At 40.5% G+C, this 20,739-nt stretch overlaps 1 protein-coding gene across 1 annotated transcript in view; it reads right to left on the bottom strand.

Annotated features, from left to right (window-relative positions):
- Positions 1–20,302, bottom strand: part of MEGF9 (multiple EGF like domains 9) — an 84,358-nt gene extending 64,056 nt beyond the window's left edge. The window contains exon 1 of the mRNA XM_030858860.3: positions 19,584–20,302. Coding sequence (XP_030714720.2) covers positions 19,584–20,178 — 595 coding nt within the window. The 5' untranslated portion in view covers positions 20,179–20,302. The remainder of the gene's footprint in view (positions 1–19,583) is intronic.
- Positions 20,303–20,739: the final 437 nt, after the last annotated feature.

Genomic DNA, 20,739 nt, shown 5'->3' with positions numbered 1-20,739 from the left:
AAGTAAATAAATAAAATTAATTTTTAAATGTTAATAAAGAAAAAAAAATAGAGAGGGAATTCCCTGATGGTCCAGTGGTTAGTACTCGGTGCTTCCACTGCAGGGGGCACTGGTTCTAGCCCTGGCTGGGGAACTAAGATCCCACAAGCCATGTGGCATGGCCAAAAAAAAAGGAAAGATTTCCCCCCTCATCATAAAGAAAGCATTTTGATGATATTAAGAAATTGTTCATTTTTTCATTTGGATATGATAATAGTATTCTGGCTATTTAAGAAAAATAGGAGAAGACATATTTTAGAAACACATTCTGAAATATTCACAGACAAAATGATATGATGTCTAGGATTTATTTCAAAATAAAATAGGAGAGGGGTAAATGGATGGGGTACGGATGAGGCAGGATTGGCCTGAATGGTTGTCCAGATGGGTGATAGGTATGAGAGAAGTCAGTACACTGTTCTCTCAACTTTTGTTTATTTTCAAAATTTTCCATAATAAAGAAAAGCTTAGAGTGTCTTTATGCTAGTTTCACAGGCATATTTTCATAGGTGTTTGTGATACCAAGGTCATTCACTGATCCCCTGAACCAGAGGTCAGATCTCAAACATGCATGCTAGGCAAAAGCTCTTCACCGATTAATTTGAATAAGGTAGGTTGGTTTAAATGCATTTTAACAAAATTTCCTGAATGTTTGGAAAAAGATGAGTTGCTATTCCAAAGACAATTTTAACAGCTAACATTTAGGTAATTCTTTCCTTATGCTTCCACTGTTTTAACATTATCTCATAACAGTACTCACAACTCTATGAAGTTGGCTGACAGACTTAGAGAGGGTAAATGATGGAACTGGGATTTGAATCCAGACAATATGACTTTAGAGCCTGCACTTTTAATCACCAATGACTGGATCTTTTGAGGCTCAACTGGTTTGGGTAGTGTTTGAAAGAGTTAAGAAGATATGGGAAGAAAACTACTTCGGGCTTGGAAATAATATATATGCATTATCTTGTCTTTAGAGGAAGCTAAATATATGATGGGGGGAAGAAACACTCTGGAGCTGGGTAGATGGAATATTGAATTGTAGCTATCTACCATTCATTATTACATAAATACCTCTCTTAGTAGAGCTTTAAAATTCTCACCATAATAACAACAAAAAGGTAATTATGTGAGGTGAAGGATATGTTAACTCACCTTATCCTGGTAAACATTTTGCAATATAAATGTGCAATGAATCATCACATTCTGGCCTTAAACTTAGACAATGTTATACATTAATCATGTCTTAATAAAGCTAGAAAAAAATCTCTCTCTTATCCTGGATTTCCACATCCATACTTTGAAGGTTTGAGATAAGGATAGAAAGTGAAAATGTAAGTAAAGGAATCTAATACATAAGTATCCTAAAGCATTTGTATACAAGTCTATCCCTCCAACAGACTGTAAACGCCTAAGTCATTCACCATTTTATCCTCAGCTCCACAGTGCCTGTCACACAGGAAGTACTTGGGTTTGTTCCGTCTAACACCAGATCCATTAAGAGGTCCAGCACCAATTGCTGACTTTGTCAAGTCTCTAATTTCAGTCCTCTAGGTCTGTGTGTTATACGAACAAGCAAAATAGGTTTCAAATGTTTGCTTAATAAGAGAGAACAGAAAACCAGTCCATGTCCCCCCGTATTATTACATTATCTTAGCATTTAAACCCTTTAATCCAAAATTAATGATGGGAAAGATTTAGCGGGGCCTCTAATCATCTTTGCTGGGGATCACTTTTAAAAGTGCCCTGCAGTTCCCATACTGATCTAAAACTCAAACTTACCATATCACTTCAGGGCTTAGAGCTCTTTGCTGCTTTTAGAATAAATTTCTGAGCATGACACATAAAGCACTTCATGATTTGACAAGTGCCAGCTGTTCCAGCCTCAACTCTCACCATTCCCCATTCCACACTCACATATGCTCGCCTTTCCTACTGGAGCCACCCAGGACTTCAGTTCCCTGAACAGGCCGTGCATGTGCTTTCTTACCTCCATACTTTTCATGTGCAGGTCCCTTTTCCTGGAGTGTCATCCCCCTCCTCCGCTTGGCTAATTCCTATTTTTTCTTAAGACTCAGCTCAGAGAAAACTTCCTCCAGAAAGGACATCATCTTTCACCCCCTGCCCCGGCAAAAGTCTGGGTGAGGAGTCCTCTCTTTGCTCCCGTAGCACATGCATACCACTATGGTGGAACTTATCCGTCTGTAGTCTGACTTTCTGTATCCTCCACTATGCTCTCAAGGACAGAAAACACATCTCATTTGTCTCTCTTGCATCTATCCAGTCCAGCAGTAGGTGCATAGCAAGTGATTAACTACGATCAGATAGATGAAAGAAGAACCTTATTTTGTTAAAATAGAAAGCCCAATGTAAACTTATTGACAAAAGCATACCCTTTGGGTTTCCCTGGTGGCGCAGTGGTTAAGAATCCGCTTGCCAATGCAGGGGACACTGGTTCGAGCCCTGGTCCGGGAAGATCCCACATGCTGCGGAGCAACTAAGCCCGTGCGCCACAACTACTGAGCCTGCGCTCTAGAGCCTGCGAGCCACAACTACTGAAGCCCGCATACTTCGAGCCCTTGCTCCTCAACAAGAGAAGCCACCGCAACGAGGAGTAGCCCCCGCTCACGGCAACTAGAGAAAGCCCGTGCCCAGCAACAAAGACCCAACTCAGCCAAAAATTAATTAATTTTTTTAAAAAGCATACCCTTTTCCCTATTACTTAAATAAAAGTGGATGCAAAGTCTTAAGCTGAACCATCTAGTGAAACACAGGTGAAGGCCAGTTTTAGCATGGTGAGACCCGCCCACCCCCCAAAAAAAAACAAGTGAAAAAGGATCTGAAATCTTGTCTGATTAACAGTGAAAGGAAAGAAGGAAGGAAGGGAGGGAGGGGAAAGGAGGAAGAAAAGAGAGAGAGAGAGAGAAAGAGAGAGACAGAGAGGGAGGGAGGGAGGGAGGGAGGAAAAAAAGAAAGGGGGAGAGAGAGAGAGGGAGGGAGGGAGGGAAGAAAGGAAGCAAAGAAAAGAGGAAGATACCATTGCAGATTGGTTAAGCAATAAGGAAGTACAAAGTAACAGCTTGTGACACTTGTGGCTTTATTCCCTGAAGACTACTTAATCACTGATTTTCTAAACGAGTGATCTATTATATGAGATTATCAACCAAAAGAAATATAGCAAAGAGAAATGCTTACTTTCTGATAAATTGTTAAAACGACTGTTGTTAACAAGAAAGACCATATGCTAAGAAAAAGAATTCTCTCAAACTAAGTTTAAGTAAACTTTTTTTTTGCAACAAATGTCTGGAGTCCGTTTCTAATTTCTCTCTCTCTTTTCTTCCTCCTTTCCCCTCCCTCCCTTCCTTCCTTCTTTCCTTTCACTGTTAATCAGACAAGATTTCAGATCCTTTTTCACTTGTTTTTTTTGGGGGGGTGGGGGGGTCTCACCATGCTAAAACTGGCCTTCACCTGTGTTTCACTAGACGGTTCAGCTTAAGACTTTGCATTCACTTTTATTTAAGTAATAGGGAAAAGGGTATGCTTTTTTAAAAAATTAATTAATTAATGCACAAGTTAAACAATGATTAATGCACAGAAAAGTACTTTACTAAGCTGCAAAGCTTTTGTAGCAACGCAATATCATTATTTGTTACTGTCTCTATTTCTGACAATCTTGTGTTTCACCTGTTGCACCAGCTGAAATGGCCCTCAGTTGGGCGTATTCTATTTGTCCTTAAACGCCACCCTGGCTAATGTATAAAATTACTCATCTGACTCATAACACTACGTCTTCTTTCCTGGCAACAATCCACTGTACAGATCAATTAAGCTAACAAAAAAATGAAAGTGAAATTAAAATGAACAGTCATAGTAGTATGTGAGGATATGCTTTGGTCTTTCAAATAAAATACATACTTTCTACTACAAAAAGAATCAAGAAGAACACCAAAGAGGGCAGTACACAGACCTACCGTATGGACAGAAAAACAATGACTACAAGTCAGGAAAGAGAGTGAAGGTGGCAGGGGAAAAAAAGGCATTAAAACTAACAGGAGTTATGGGGACTTCCCTGGTGGTCCAGTGGTTAGGACTCCATGCTTCCACTGCAGGGGGCACAGGTTTAACCCCCAGTTGGGGAACTAAGATCCCGCATGCCAGGCGGTGCGGCCAAAAAAACAATCAAACAAACAAACAAAAACTAACAGGGGTTAGAAGGATACAATAGGGCACAATCTACTTTTAGCATACTATTTTGCCATGATGGAAAGCACTTCCAAAAAGGAGAGATCTTGGTTTGAATTTCAGCTAACTAGTATTTCCAAGCTCTGTGAAAGCTTGGAAGAAATACCACACACTGCAAAGAAATGCCAATTGAGCAAACAACTTAACCTCATCTCAAGCTCAGGTTCTTTGTAAAATGGGGTGATACTACTAATTCAGAATGGAAAGGATTAGCGGTAGTGAAGAATTAAAAAGATTGTCAGTAGCATTACAATAAGTAAATGGGTATTCGAAATATAAAAATGAAAAGAACAGCTAATATTTAGAAGGCCTACTTATGCCAGGCATTCTAAGTACTTCACATATGTTATCATTTAATCCTTGTAATAACCCTGTGAGGTAGATGCTATTATTATGCCCATTTCACAGATGAGGAAATTGAGACACATCCCAAGGTCACACAATAAGTAAGTTGTAGAAAAATTATTCAAACCTGGCTCCAGAGCTGATAGTTTCCACATAACAATAATTCTTCAGTTCGCTTGAACAAAAGTTCTCTTTCAGCTTGACATAATTATGCTTGTGTCCCTCCAAAAAGCTAACCTCTAAAAGCTACAGAACTCTGGTCTACATATAGTACATTTCTGCCACTCCACTACCCATGTGTAAATCATTCCACAATTATGGGTCTTCATTTCCTCAAAATGAAATGCTACCACCCTGGGTTATTAAACTTTTTAAAACAGCATACAAGACAGTTTGCCTAAAAGCCTTTTCTTCCCAGTATAGACTGCATCTATCAAGACATAGTTGGTTATACAAAAGGAGACAAAAAAGATTTCATGTCAAGCAGGTATTGTACTTTAGGCCATTTTTGTGGCTAGTGACTATGGTGGTAGGTCTGGGAAAGAATTCCTAACTGCCCTTTTCTGGTTATGCTTCTGGATAGGAGGAAGAGGTAACTAGAGATGAACAAGGCAGTTTCTGGCTTCATACTGTATGTGGTCTAGTTGTAAATTATGATACAGTGCTTTGAATCTGCCATTCACATTCAAAGGCTTTTCTGACAGCATCATTCCCAGAAATAAAGAATGTACTATTTAGGAGTATTCATTTATTCTATAAACACTTCCTGAGGTCCCAGTACATGTTAGTAATTAATCTAGGTGCTGGGGAGACAGTGGTTTAAAAAAAAGAAAACAGAAAGAGAGACAAATACAAACATCCCTGCCCTTGTGGAACTTACATTCTAGTGGTGGTGGGCAGGGAGGATTTATGCCTCAATTCAGTTCAGCTTTTTATTGAGTACTTACTATGTGCTGAATGCTGAACACGATCCTAGGTAGGTAGATGTTAGACAGTACAAACATCAATAAGACATAGCCTATGAGCTACTTGAGAATAGGTTATAGAGGAGTCAGTTACATTAACAAGTAATACTTAAAACAAGAATCCTTAAAAAGCAAGTAATCAAAAAATATGTACAGTAATATTAGAACGTATAAGGTAAAACAGTATGGGAGGCTGCACGGATGATGTTTCTCAAGGACAAATAAGTTTCTCAGGTAAAAGAAAGGGATATGGTAGACTAGACATCTGTCATTCTTTTTGGCATCCTGCTAATTCCTTCGTATTCTGGGAAATTCTCCATCTTTTAAGGCTTGCTATCCCACCACAAAGGTTCACAATGCCAGATTATTGTTTTCCCTGCCTCCCCTACATCCAGGGCATGAGTAAGTGACTGAGGCCCCAGTAAGCACAAGCACCCTCACCTGGCTTGTAATTAGAAACTAATTATCCTAAGGAATGAGCATGAGACCCTTCTCTGGTGGCAGAGGGGGTGATGGCTGCAGTATGACAAGTGGCAGTAGAGCATCTAATGCTCAATGGTGATGGCAGTGGCATATTCAGTGCACCTCTCTGTGTATGACTGGGCCTTATCTCTAGCTCCATGTCCTGAACTTGGTTCCCCTGGAGATTCTGTGAACTCTTTAACAATCTTTTAGTAAAGTCCATTTCTGATTAAATCAACAAGCATTCATTTCTGCTTTAAAGCCTGTATTAAAACTGAAGAGAAGGGCATTCCAGGCTGAGGGAGGAGCAGAAGCAAAGTAAACGAGAGGCCAGCTAGCTTAGTGATTAAGAGAGGAGCCTCTCAGGCTAGAGAGATCTAAATTTGAATCAAGGTTCTACATTTTACTAGCTGTGAGACCTAATTCAATGTATTTAAACTCTCAAACCTCAACTCCTGCTTAGTAAAATGGAGATAATAATACATATTTATTCCAGGTTCTTTTGAGAATTAAACAAGGTGATGATAACTCATTTAAAGCTCTTAGTACCTCACACAGAGTAAAACCTCCACAGATAATTGTTTTATTAGTAATATTGATGATGTAATAACCATGATATTTTGGGGTAAATACAAAAAATCTGATTCTGTTGGAGTTTAAAGCACAAGGAGAGGGGTGGTAGGAAATGAGGACAGAGGCAGATTACAGAGAAGTTTTAAATCACATTGGGAAACTTGAGCATTACACACTGGGGTCACTCACGGTGAACACACAGGAGAATTATCTTAAAGTATAAATATTGTATTAAATTATTAACTAGGAGACTGATGTGACCAGGTTTTGCGCTATATGTGTATTCTCCACAGCTATAGTTATATAGTTCCACTTGACCACAGTACTTGTGCACTTGCAGGATGTAATAATATATTATACATTGTTACTGTTGAGTCCTGATGCCATACAAACTGAAGCTATTTGATTCTAAATCAAATCCTCCAACATTGTGTATATCATCTGTCAATATGTTTGCAACTGGATCAGAAGAGGTTGGTTCTATACTTGAAATAATAGCTTCTCCTTGTCTGATCTGAGAGACAACTAGCCCTTCAGTGAGAAGGGAAGTTTATAAAATGGGGAGGGGGAATGCATCCTCGGGTGACTGGCAGAAGTATGAATCACATTTGCAAGTCTGAGATTCTTCTATGACTTGTATAATCAAATATCACCTGCCACTTTTTACAACATGTTGTTGTGCACCAGCATCTTCATCTAGAGTCCATATTAAGTTAAAGATGAAAGGTTTTATTGTCAAGTCAAGAACAATCAATACTATCATTTTGCAGTGTGTGGTATTTCTTGCCAAATGCTAATAAGCATCACATTGTCTCTGTTAGCCCCGATCCTTCTGGCGCTGAGTAGACAATCTCATAGTTACTGTTAGGTTCTGCTTTACATTTACATGTAGTCTACCTGCTTACCCTCAGCTAATTTCTACCATTATCTCCTCTCCCTATCTCCACTCCACACTCATATCTACCTCTGAGAAACACTCTTTGATTTAATTTTGATTTTCACAGCAGCTACTGAAATCAAACCTGAGTCAAAACAGTGTAATTCAGAACAAGTGCTGAGAAGGACAATGTATGGGCTTGCTGGTGGAGGCTCTGGGAGGCTAGGGAAGGCAACAAAAATGGAACCCAAAATGTGCTCTGTAACCACTGAATGCTTCATTTCATTTTCTGCTACTCCCATCTGCTTTGGCAACGCAGCACAGTTTAGTCAAAAGAAAAAAAAAAGCAAAACACAGACTTTTAAGTCAGCCAGAGCTGGGTTTGAATTCTAGGTCAACACTCAAGAACCCTATTAGGTTGGTACTATTATACTCATGTTACTGACAACAGTATAGTAGCCCAGGCAGATTATGTGACTTGCCCTGTGTCTGTGCATGTAACAGGTCTCATTTTATAGTTAGAGAAACTAAGTCACAGAGCCATCAAAAAAAAATGTGCTCCGGAACTTACAAAGTGAATGAAAAGAAAGACGAATTTATTTCTTCTGACTGCTATTCCACTGATTAGCTGGACCATTCAGCCCTGCCTTTGTGGACAAGTTGAAGCAACAAACTAACTTAAAAACTAAAACCAGTTGAACAGGATAGGTTTGTAGGCAATACACCAACAATTCAGTATAATAATAAATACCCAACAGCTAGCTTGCTTTGTGGTTTTGGTACACTTTATAACCATTCATTCACCCACACAACATCAAGGGATGGTGGGGCTACCTTGTTAAAGCAGTTCATATAGAACAGGTAATCAAAACACGCTGTAGAGTTATAAGGAATATAAAGTCAAATGAGAAATCTACAGCAAAAAAAGCCCAATGCCTTCCTCTAATCAAGCCTCAATACAGATATAAAACAGGATAAACACGCTGGAATACGAAGCATTCCATCTTTTTCCTCATTATTACTGTTAACCCTTCCCAAACTGCCATTTCATCCCTATAAACAGCAGACAGGGCTGAAGAGAACCTAAAAAAGCTACTCAGTTCATGCAATTTCCTTCAGAGGAGACAACTTTCCCTAGAATATGTTTAAAAGAATTTCATTTTTAAAGACCATTTCTAAAATTAAAAGGAACTAGGGCTTCCCTGGTGGCACAGTGTTTGAGAGTCCGCCTAACGATGCAGGGGACACGGGTTCGTGCCCCGGTCCGGGAAGATCCCAGATGCCGCGGAGTGGCTGGGCCCGTGAGCCATGGCCGCTGAGCCTGCGCGTCCAGAGCCTGTGCTCCGCAACGGGAGAGGCCACAACAGTGAGAGGCCCGCGTACTGCAAAAAAAATAAATAAAAAATTAAAAGGAACTAGAGAATATGATGTTCTCCTTACAATTAACAGTGTTACTCATAACCTCTTCTTTTTGCTCACATACATCAAATAAAAACTATAGATTTTTGGGCTTCCCTGGTGGCACAGTGGTTGGGAACCCGTCTGCCAATGCAGGGGACACGGGTTCAAGCCCTGGTCCGGGAAGATCCCACATGCCATGGAGCAACTGGCCCTGTGCGTCACAACTACTGAGCCTGCTCTCTAGAGCCCCGAGCCACAACTACTGAGCCCTCGTGCCACAACTACTGAAGCCCGCGCGCCTAGAGCCTGTGCTCTGCAACAAGAGAAGCCACTGCAATGAGAAGCCTGCTCAGCACAACGAAGAGCAGCCCCTGCTCACTGCAACTAGAGGGGGCCCATGTGCAGCAATGAAGACCCAATGCAGCCAAAAATAATAATAATAAATAAAATAAATATTTTTAAAAACTATAGATTTTAAAAAATAAACAATAAAAATCTAATAAGATCCCTAGTAATATGCCAGTTTCTAGGAAGCATGCAAGACTGAAACAAGTTTCCAAAATCAGTTATTTAAAGAGTGTAAAATCTAAATAAAGGTTTAAATAAAGGTTATTTATTTATAAATATACTAAATAAATATACTAAATAAAGGTTATTTAACGTTCTCCAGCCAGGTTGAAAACATTCCTACCCCTTATCATTTTCCCCGTGACTAGGCAGAATACATTCCTTTTTCCAACTGAATATATTTCCCCTTCCCTAAGAGCTTAGCTGTCTCCCTGGCAAGGATATCATATAGAACAGCTGTGGTATTACCAGTATAAAAGCAATCCCATCTGATCTAATTGAAAAACATATGGATAGACTGAAACCAAACTTTTGGAAGCTCTGTATCTTTAAAGGAAGAGATAACCAAAGACCATCTATTGGTAAAGCCTGTGAACAATGTCATGAATTCAAATTCTGCACAATTTAAACAAAATCTATTTCAAAAACCTACTTTAACTAACTTTTAAGTTCATGCTTTAAATTCCCTAGACAGAATGAAATGGATAAAGAATCAGCTCTGTTTTCAGCCTCTGCTAAGATCTTAGTTAAACCTTCCCTAAAAGTACCAAATCTTAGATGTGTCTTCACTACCCTGATTTGTCAGGTGTCAGAACAGTTTCCTTTCTTGGGTATTGTCTTCAGCAATCTCCTTTCTTCAGAACCACAACTCACTGAGACTAAGCAAAAATCTCTGATGCAGATCAAAACTGGTGAGTCAATCACAGAAGTTAGAAAGTGGCCTGGGGTAATATCACCTGAGTTGATCTCATATAAGTGGAGGCTTATCAAGCTTATCATAACTTTTTATTCATTTTTTATGTTATTCATTTATATTTATGACTGTAAAATTAAAACTGGATACATTCATTGAAAAAAAAACTTGGAAAATCCAAAGAAACACAGAGAAGGAAATTAAAAAGACCCATAATCCCATCACTTAGCTTTAGCCACTTAATATTTTGGTGTATTTCTCTCCTTCTATGTATACTGCTACTTAACATAATGTAAGCATTTTAATAGATGCATAATAGTTCAGAGATTACCATAATTTCTTTATCATAGAATTTTAGAGTACAAAAATTCCTATTTCAAATATCTCTACTGAAAAAAACAAACCCAATATATAAACCAGATGAGAGTGGAGCTGATTAAAGTGTGGGCGGTGATGCGGGGGTGTGAGGTGAGGGTGGGGGTGGAGGGCCCAGAAGTAGACCCACTTGGCCTCCTGAGTCCCTATACTGGCTCCCAAACACATCTAAGGAACCCTGGCTTCCCAAATAATACAGTTTAGAAACAACAAATCTAGCCTCTCTCATTTTACAGATGAAATTACTTGCCCAAGATTACAGAACCAGTAAGAGAACTGTGAAAGACCTTAGGGTCCCATGTCTTACATACAAGGGCTCTGCTTTTCCAACTTTAGCTACTTTTTCTACAAAAGTCATCAGATGTACATCTGTATATTGCTGTTCTTCCTTTAAGAAAAATAGAAGGGACAAAGTTATGTAACAAAAAATGAATAATTAATGTAATTTGCTAGATCTCAAAGAACTCCACTTGCCTAAGTAGGTTCTCATACTATTCCTATGAGTAATGGAGAAAAGGAGAAAAGTTCATTTCTAAACTAAGGAAAAGGCCATGAGATTACATTATTTTCCTCAAGAATACACTACACATCTAGTGTAGCTACAAACCACTCCTTCTTCTTCACTCATTCAATCCTTAAATTTTTATTCAGAATCTATTTTGGGCTGGATGCTGGGGATACAATTGTGAACAGAACAAACAGAAGTCCCTGCCCTCATGGACTTCGTAAGCCTGACAGCTTGAGCAAGCTGCTTTCTCTTTCTGAACCTCAGTATTTGCCACCCATAAAGTAAGGATAATAATATTTAACTACTGCTTTGTCTAAGAATTAAATAACATGATGTAAGTAAAAAAAAAAAAAAATCCTGGTAGGTAATTAGGCATATAATAGGTGCTCAGTTAACATTAATTACCTTTCCTCCCAGAGCGTTAAATATTAGATTGGTAATGAGAGGTGAGAAAGTACCAAGTTCCTTTGATACTCACACTGATTTGAGGCAACAGAACAAGTATGTTAAAATAATTCCAAACAGATTCCTACACTAGGAAAGAAGTAAATAATATTTCCATCTGAAGAAATGAAATTTACATGAGTTCTCCCAATCAAGTTCTGTAGTTTGCGTTGCTACCTCCATCACCATTTACTTTCAATTATTACTGGGCTCTTTCCATAACATTCAGCCCCATATAGTACTTAGGAAATAAAATATAAAAGTAAGCAATCCTCTTCCCAAAATGCTATTTTTCCATCCCGTAAATATGGGCAGCTAAATCAGTCAAAGATTTACATTCAACAAAATAAACTTAAAGGACAACAGTTTGGGACTTCCCTGGTGGCACAGTGGTTAAGTATCCACCTGCCAATGCAGGGAACACAGATTCGATCCCTGGCTGGGGAAGATCCCACATGCCACGGAGCAACTAAGCCCGTGCGCCACAACTACTAAGCCTGACCTCTAGAACCCGTGAGCCACAACTACTGAGCCCACGTGCCACAACTACAGAAGCCCATGGGCCTAGAGCCCATGCTCCGCAACAAGAGAAGCCACCGCAATGAGAAGTCTGCGCACAGCAAAGAGTAGCCCCCGCTGGCGGCAACTAGAGAAAGCCCACGCACAGCAACGAAGACCCAATGCAGACAAAAAAATAAATAAATAAAATAAAAAGGAAAAGAAAAGACAACAGTTTGATTTCTTTTTTTTTTTTTTTGGCCACACCATGCGGCTTGTGGGATCTTAGTTCCCCAAGACAACAGTTTGAAATACAAAATACCAAATGTGAAACCCACCAAAAACCTATAAAGTTTTCGTCTATATTCACCAACATAAGTACCAACAGAGGTCAGAACCTGAGGTTTTACTGACTCATATAATACCCAGAAATCTACAAAATATAGATGCCAAAGTCTCGGAGATTCTAAGAGCACCTTGTAAACCGTAAAGCACTGCACACTTGTTAATTATTCGAAGCACTCTGTTCACTATTGACTTTAATTAGATTTCTACAAGGGAAATTCTGTCATTCAAAAGATCTAATATTTGCTTCTCAACCAAATTAAACCTTTTATATTGCTATTTAGCCCAAATACACCTACCCAACAAAAACAGCTCATATTATTCATAAATAGAAAAAGAAATTTGCTACTTATTCAAAGTACTGGATTTTTTTTTTTTGGAGGCAGATAACTTCTGTTATGGCAGGGTTTTTTTTTTCTGTATTGTTCCTCAGGAGAAGGAAAAAAAACAAAAAACCAAAAACAAAAGCTGGTCAATAAAGAAGAGCCAGAACAAAAAGAAAATTTTTTCTTTCATTTTTTTCTAAAAGAAAGAATTAATACCATATCCTGAATATTGTATAAACTATGACATTTTCTTATCAAGTGGGCTTAATAATCTAAATTAAACAGACTTTAAAAACAAATTCATAGGGAAAAAGTCAAAGTCACAAAGAAAGACAGGTTTTGTTCTGAGTGCAAAGTGTTCAACCCTGTGCACCCTGTTACCAGAACGTCTTCAAGGATCTTTTGTTCCCCTGGAAAGACTTCTTGGAAGAATTAGGCTTTGAGGAGGCATTGAAGGAGGACAAATGGGAAATTGTTAAGTAGAGAGGATAATTTGGTTCCTTAAAGAACATGAAAGAATGGATGGGTCCAAGAATAAGAGACAGGAGTAAGAAGAACATACAGAGGAGCTTAAAGTGAAAAAAAATGAGCAAGGAGAACAGAAGATTTTATTTTAATGAAGAAAAAGTAATAGGGAAAGATTTTTCAGACAGTAATACTTATCTGTGGAACAGTGGCATTACTAGAGGAATTATTCTGACACACATTTATCACATGTACTTAAATAGATACAGTTAAAAAGAGCTGAGTAAACCTTTACTGTGATTCAAACACACATGTATCCAGACATAATCTTTATCTTTTTCATGACAATTTTTAAAATATCTCCCTTCAAAGTTACCAGTGCAGTTAGGGTAGTTGTTTCTAGTGAAAAACAGATACACCAAAACGCATACTTGAAAAAAAGACTAAGTGACCAAGAAGAGATACCTATAACATAATCTCAACATTAGTATTAAAGATGTTTATATTATATGTAAAGAAAACAAACAAAAATAAAGATCAAGGCAAAAAGCATGAATTAAAGCTATTTTTAACTAAAAATATCATCTAACACTGTCTTTCAGCCAAACAGATCTTATATTTCTATTCTCTTCTGATCTATTAAGTGCCCTAGAGCAGTAATCTCTCTACCCATAATCTACCCATCAGTAAAAACAGCACCATGATACTTTTCTTCTATTCTTTTTATAAGGGTGCCAAGATGTCTGGAAGTTAATATACACATGCTTAGCAATGCTGAGATGAAAAGTAATGCTCACTTTAATTTTATGGATCTTTATAAAAAATCAAGATAAAAAGACCTAGTTAGATTATTTCAATGTGTAAATTTTCAACTAGCCAGAAGGCTTCCTGGGGACATAATTCAGTAGATTTGAAACTAATGCTTTAGAGTTTAACTGTGCTGTTCCAGAAACTAATCAGACTAAGGAATTTCTGCAGAAAGCTAGGCACTCAGGCCAGGAATAAGATAGAGTGAATTTGAGTAGTCCCTGGGCCTAGCCCTAAAAAGACTACAGACAGTCCTCCCTATCACAGACCATATTAGAACCTAATCAAAGGAAGAGTTAGAGCTATAATTGTACAACATTGTAAAACAGAAATTTTGAGGAGGTGACTAAATAGCTCACAAGAGAATGAAGAGAGTAAATGCCAAAGAACAGGTGAAAATTTTTCAGACTAGTATCCAAGGGCAAATATTTTTAGCAAAATGGTTTCCTTCTCTTATCCTCTATGTAACTATTTCTTTAAATGCCAATAATATGGATTCTGGAACCACAAAGACTGGGCTTGAATCTAGGCTCCACCATAGCTGGGCTTCTCTGAGTCTCAGTTTCCTTATCTATAAAATGAAGATAGTAATAGTACCTAACTCAATTATACCTAACTGTTGTGAGGATTAAGTAAGGTAACATATGTAAGGCACTTAGAACAGTACCTGTAGCATAGTAAGTACTAAATGTGTTTGCAATTACTATTACAGTGGTGCACAGTCCCTCAGACCTGATGTAAATACCAGAAGATCCAAAAAACCAAAAATTTTTCTGTTATTCATTTGGCAGCAAAACCTGACCTGAACAAATGCAAGGCTATTTATAGCTTTTTAAAAAACCCACTCAGTGTGAATATACATGCATTTTGCTGCAAGTATCTTCATGTGTTTCATTACAGGATGCTGCCCTAGACTTCACTGGGGTGTATTTATTAACTTCCTAAAATCTGAAAAATTCTAAATTCTGAAATACACCCAGCCCCACAAGTTTTTGATAAAAGATTATGAACATACCTTCTTTGAAGCCTGAACAATTTCTATTTCCTTAAAATGAATGGTATCTTCTTAAATAACCATAAGCAAATGACACCCTGAACCTAGCTGTATAGAATTTTAGGATGAAGAAAACGTTTCCCAGTACAGGTAGGAGGGCCCTGAATTCCCAGAATGCTCCTTTCAAATAAAATCCATTCACAATATTTTATTTACATGCCATAGTAGTCAGAGCTTTCAAACTCTAAATTCTAGGACTTGCTTGAAAAAACGCCTATCCTCTTAACTTAGATCACAAATAAATGACTGAGGCTCATTTCGGGGGCATTCATGTGCCCTGAATCATGTGTACCAAACCATCACAGAACTTTACAGCTGGAAGAGACCCTTGAGAACTAATCTAAATCATTATTCCTTCCCTTCCAAACTGTTTTATCCTCCATAAATGTACTCTCCCCTATGAGGTAAGAACAACCTGCCCTAACTTGTCCTTAGACTCTGTCTATAGGAACACCCTGTAGGTGAATGTGAATAAACTGGGTGGGGTACATTGACAGACTCGGGATCCAAAATGATGGGTTGAATCTAACACAATAAATCTTACATGCTTGGCAAATGTCTCAGTTTATACTTAAGAAAATAACAAGAGTTTCCAAGTGCAGAATGAAGAAAGACTCATCTACTCCATGTTTTTTTTTTTTTAAAAAAAGAAGACTTACCTATCTTAATGGACTCAATGAGTCAACTACATAATGTGGCTGCTAAAAAAGCTACTGTGATTAGGAACTAACTACATCAACAGTGGTACAGCATCCAGAAAGAACAAGGTAACCGCCCTCTCTGCTATGAGCTGGTTAGAGCACATCTGGAGCAATACGTTCAGCTCTGTGTTCAACAATCCAGGAGAGACACAGAAAAATGAAAAAGTCCAGAAGAGGGGTAACCAGGATAGTAAGGGAATGTGAAACCATTTCACATAACAGTTGAGGGAGCTGAAGTTATTTAGTCCAGACTCAGAGGGAACATGATCACTGTCTGCAGATCCCTGAAGAACTGTCATGGCCCAGAGAGAGCTGACTTGTTCTGTATGGCCCCAAAGGGCAGAGCCAGAATCAGCTGGTGTTAACCACAGTGAGAAATATTTCAGCTAAGTCCACAGAAGTGTTTCTTGCAATGTAGAGCCACGTTAGGACGCAGTGGCTTCTAAAGTCTTATCTAGCCCTGAAGGTCCATAATTTTAAAAATCAAACATTTGTCATCTCTTCGGTCTCTTACTGTTGATAACTATTATTCTCTAGTATCACAGCTTCTGCCTTCACCCTTCTTAAAATGTCCTACCCAGCCAACCAATCAGTCAAATGTTTTGCCAGGTCTGTGGGAGGAAAATGCTTGCTTGCTGGGCAATTAGTTTCAGTTTGCAGATCAGTGTCTCTACAAACAAAAGACAGCCCTAATTGAGGGGCAGGCAAGAGCTCTGAGCTAGACCTCCTTGAAAGAAATTCTTATTAATTCAAATAGCAGCTAGAAGACCCATCCAAACACGTAATATATTATCTATGGTGTTCAGTCCTTACAGGAACATTAAAATAAAACACCCTGTACCCATCTTCCCAAATGCCAGAGAATCCAACTTTACCAACCTAACTAGGTCTCTCAAATTCAGTTAGAAGTTTTCCTTCTGTCAAAGAGATCCGTTTACTGTTTGAAGTAGACTAAAACCCATGCTCAGATAGAAAGGCCATACTCGATTACATTACTATAAAGCTAAAATTGCCCATCAGTAGGCCCACAGAGGCAGTTCAGCTTCTGAGAACTAGACACGGGCAATCCACAGTGAATTCACAGAAAACTACAAGCTATGAAAAATTTAAAACGCAGGAGAGCTACAAAAATTGGACATCCTTCTAAAACTTCTGTTGCTCAAAGACCATCATAGACATAGATATATGGTAGTCTATGGAAGTTACTAAAAGCCTTGAACAGCTCAGATGGCAAATATTACTCAATCCAGCTTTACTTCTCCTGAAATTGATTTGGAGTCTACAAAACTCCAGCCAAAGTATTAGAGAATGTAATATATACGTGATGGACTGAACAAGAACACATTCTTCCCTGTGCTTTTTAAAGTGAAGCCCAGAAGCAATCTAAGTGTCCATAAACAAGGGATTAGTTAAATAAGTTATGGTATATACTTACAACGAAAAATGCAACTGCTGAAAAGAATAAGGTAGACCTTAGGTACTAACATGAAAAAAACAGTCCATGATACATCGTTAACTGGATACAGCAAGTCGCACAACTCTACGACTTGCTATAACCATATATAATTAATATATGTAACATATATAATTATTTCATTTTGAGTTTTTAAAACCTATTTTTAAAAACCCTGTGTTTATGTTCATATATGCCTAGAAAAATGTCTGAGAAAAGATCAAACTGCTAACAGTAGTGACCTTTAGGAACTGACTGGAACTGGGAGGCAGTAAAGGAGTGACTTTCACTCTTTCCTTTGTAGACTTCTGGTTCTTTGTTTTTCGCAAGTAAAGGTTACGTTTGCCGACAAATGCTGTATGAGTCCCCCTGTATGAGGAACCTGGAGTAGGCAAATTCACTGAGACAGGAAGTAGAATGGTTGTTGCCAGGAATTAGGGCGCTGGGGGTGGGAAGTTATTGTTTAATGAATACAGAGTTTAAGTTGGGGAAAATAAAAAAGTCCTGAAGATGGAAGGTAGTGATGGCTGTACAACTTGAATGTACTTAACACCACTAAACTGTACACTTAAAAATGGTTAAAATGGTAAATTTTATGTTATGTATATTTTATCACAATGAAAAAGTACCTTTGTGATTTAAAAATAACAATACAAAAATTATTAAGGTAAAATAACATCAATTACACAGACATTATATACTAACCATTCAAAATAAGCAATCTTCCTACATAAACACTACGGTGTGTTTCAAACTTCGGAAAATCTAATTCATCCTTTTCTACTATATTTTACTAAAACAAATAAAAATCACCACAAGTCTCTACTAGGTTTCTCAAATGCTTTCTATCCCACAAAAAAAAAAAAAAAAAAGAAGACCTAGTCATAAGGATAGCTAACACACACCCCCACAGTGTGTTACTCTGCATGGGGAACGGTTGTTCTAAGCTTTATAAATGTACTAAATTATTTAATTTTCACAACAATCCTATGAGCTAAGTACTATTATTATCTTCATTTCTCAGATGAAGAGAGGTTAAGCGACCTGCCCAAGTTTACACAGTTAATAAAGGGCAGAACTACGATTCAAACCTAAGAATGGACTCCAGAGTCCATAGTCTCAACCTCTATGCTTCCTGTCTCTCAGTAATATATCCATCTCTCTATAGGAAGGCCAAAAAAGGTTACAGTCAAAATCCAGCTAGTTAGTACAGCCCTTGAAGCTGGAAGAAATACAAACTTGGCTTTTTATGGGTGAATAATCTGCACTCCTTCTTATGTCAATGCCAAGCTCCAATCCAAGATGTGACTGTATTAAGGCTCATAATCATGTGGGAAAACTCTCTACAAATTCAATTATAGTCCAAAGTCCATACCTGACTCCACAGTAAATCACTGAGCCTAAGAATTAGGTCAGAGATCCATTAATATAAATACAGCTAGACAAAATGGTTTGGACAAATCAAACCCCAACTCAAAGCAAAGGAATTCAGAAACTCTTGACTAACATCTTGACAAGGTAGGTTTTATTTGTTTAGTTCCAGGCCCACTTTAGATCTCAAGGGGGAAAGAACAGAAGTTGTCTCTAACTTTGCTTGAAGACTTCAATCAGCAGGAAGAAGAGCTTTATTTTCTACAGGGACTCAGACAGAAATTGGCTTTTATTAGCATCAGCAAAACTGAACATTCCCCTTAAGGGGGAAAAAACCCGGCATTCCTGCTTAAAATGTGTATTTGTCCAAACATATTGCCCTTGTAATTGAGGAAGGGAAAAAAAAATGGTGCAAGGAAGGGATTTAACCTAATTTATAAATGTGCTCAACCTAGATACACACCTGCCCCAAATGACCTACTGAATCTATTTATTTGCAGGGAAAACATGGATTACAATGTCTTTTTTTTGGCCTCAAGTGGTCTGTACTACTGTTTGTAAACAAAATCCTCTCAATATCTTTTCCACCTGTCACATGCACATCTGATATTTATATAAACAAGGAGAAATGAACAAGGAAAGTGGAGCTGTAGGAGGAATCCCTTAGACTCAGGTTTTGACCAGTTGGTTTCAGGAGGTACTGGGCTGGCTTTCAAACTTCCCCAAATCACCCAGGCGGAGAGGCAAGGTGAGCGAACCGAACGCAAAAGTTTGCGCCCATTCAGCCTGTCTGACAAAGGCCAAAGAGCCCTGTTTGGAAGGAGGTGCGATGCCTTTCCACGCAGCAGCCGCCCCCCTCCCGAGGACGCACAGCCCAAGGGGGGGACAAAAGACTTTCCAGATTGGGGGCTGGGGGGCAGGCTAGCTGGAGCTTGGACCTCCCCTTGAGAGTCGAAACCTGGGGAACCTTTGGGGCAAGAAATGAGCCATTCCAGCCAAGAGCCCAACGCTAGAGGCCAGGGCTGACAGCCGCTGGGAGGGTCCGGCTGGCGAGGAAGCGCTGAGACTCACCTGGGGGAGGCGGCGAGGGGGCCTCGGTGGCAGGTGGGGTGGGCGGGACGCTGCTGCTGCTGCCGCCGCCGGGGAGAATGGAAGTCGGGATCGGGGGAGTGGTGGGCGCCGGCACCGTGGTCGCTACTGGGGTGGCCGGCGCTGGGCCAGTGGTCGTCGAGAGGGTGGTCGGAGCGGGTCTGGTCGTCGCCCGAGCGGTGGTCCCAGTACGTTCCACCGCAAGAGGTGTGATCGGCGAGGGGCCGAGCGGCGCCCGAAAGGTGGTCGGAGTGGGTTCGGCCCTGGCCCGAGAAGGGGTGGTAGCCAGGGGCTGGGCTGAAGAGGACGCAGCCAGGGGTCGGTGGACGGTAGCGTTTGGGGGTCCGGTCCTCGGGGCCTGGGCCGTGGGAGCCATGGCCTTAGAGAAAGGGTGACTGGGCTCGCCCCCCAGCCCCGGGCCCGGCGACGCGTCCACCTGCCCCGTGGCCCCGCCGCCACCGGTGACATTCCCCGCTGAGGTTGCTGAGGCGGCGGCGGCGGCGGCGGCGGCGCACAACAGGGCGAGGCCGCCCAGGCTCGGCAGGCTCCTCATGGCGCGCTCGGCTTCGCCATTCATTCATTCAGTCAGTCGGTCGGTCAGTCATCTTCTCCTCCCTGCACTCGGACCAGGGAAGCCGCCGCAGCCGCCACCACCTCCGGGCGCACCATCGCCACCTCCCTCTGACAGGCGGCCGGCCCCGCGGGCGGGCCCCAGCGCGGAGGGAGAGACCGGGCCGTGCGAGGACAGCCCGCCCTCCCCGATTGGCAGCCTGACCCGACCAATGGGAGGCCACGCTAACTCACGTGACCCACCCGCTTCCCGGCCTCTTTGTGGCCCCGCGGGCCAATCAGAGGACGTCAAGGAGAGGGGGCGGTGCTAAGGCGGGAGGAGGGTGGTGCGAGCACAGCACCAGCCGGTCCGGCTAGCGGCAGCCACGGCTTTGTCTGCCCAAGGAGTGGGGCGCGGGCCTCGGGCACCGGGCGCCACGGAGCAGACAAAGGACGCGCCCCGCGCGGCAGAAGCCGGGCCAAGTCGCCTGCTCCACTGGGCGGCGAGCGCGACCCGGAGCGGGGATCGAGAGCTTCCCCGCCTTCTTGAACAATGGGGCGCCGGCGGCGCTCCCGGGCTCGGGTGGAG

Source organism: Globicephala melas, chromosome 6 (genome assembly GCF_963455315.2).
Source record: "Globicephala melas chromosome 6, mGloMel1.2, whole genome shotgun sequence".
Taxonomy (NCBI): Eukaryota; Metazoa; Chordata; class Mammalia; order Artiodactyla; family Delphinidae; genus Globicephala; species Globicephala melas.
Note: the sequence above shows the minus strand (reverse complement) of the source record. Positions and strands in the feature narration are given on the sequence as shown.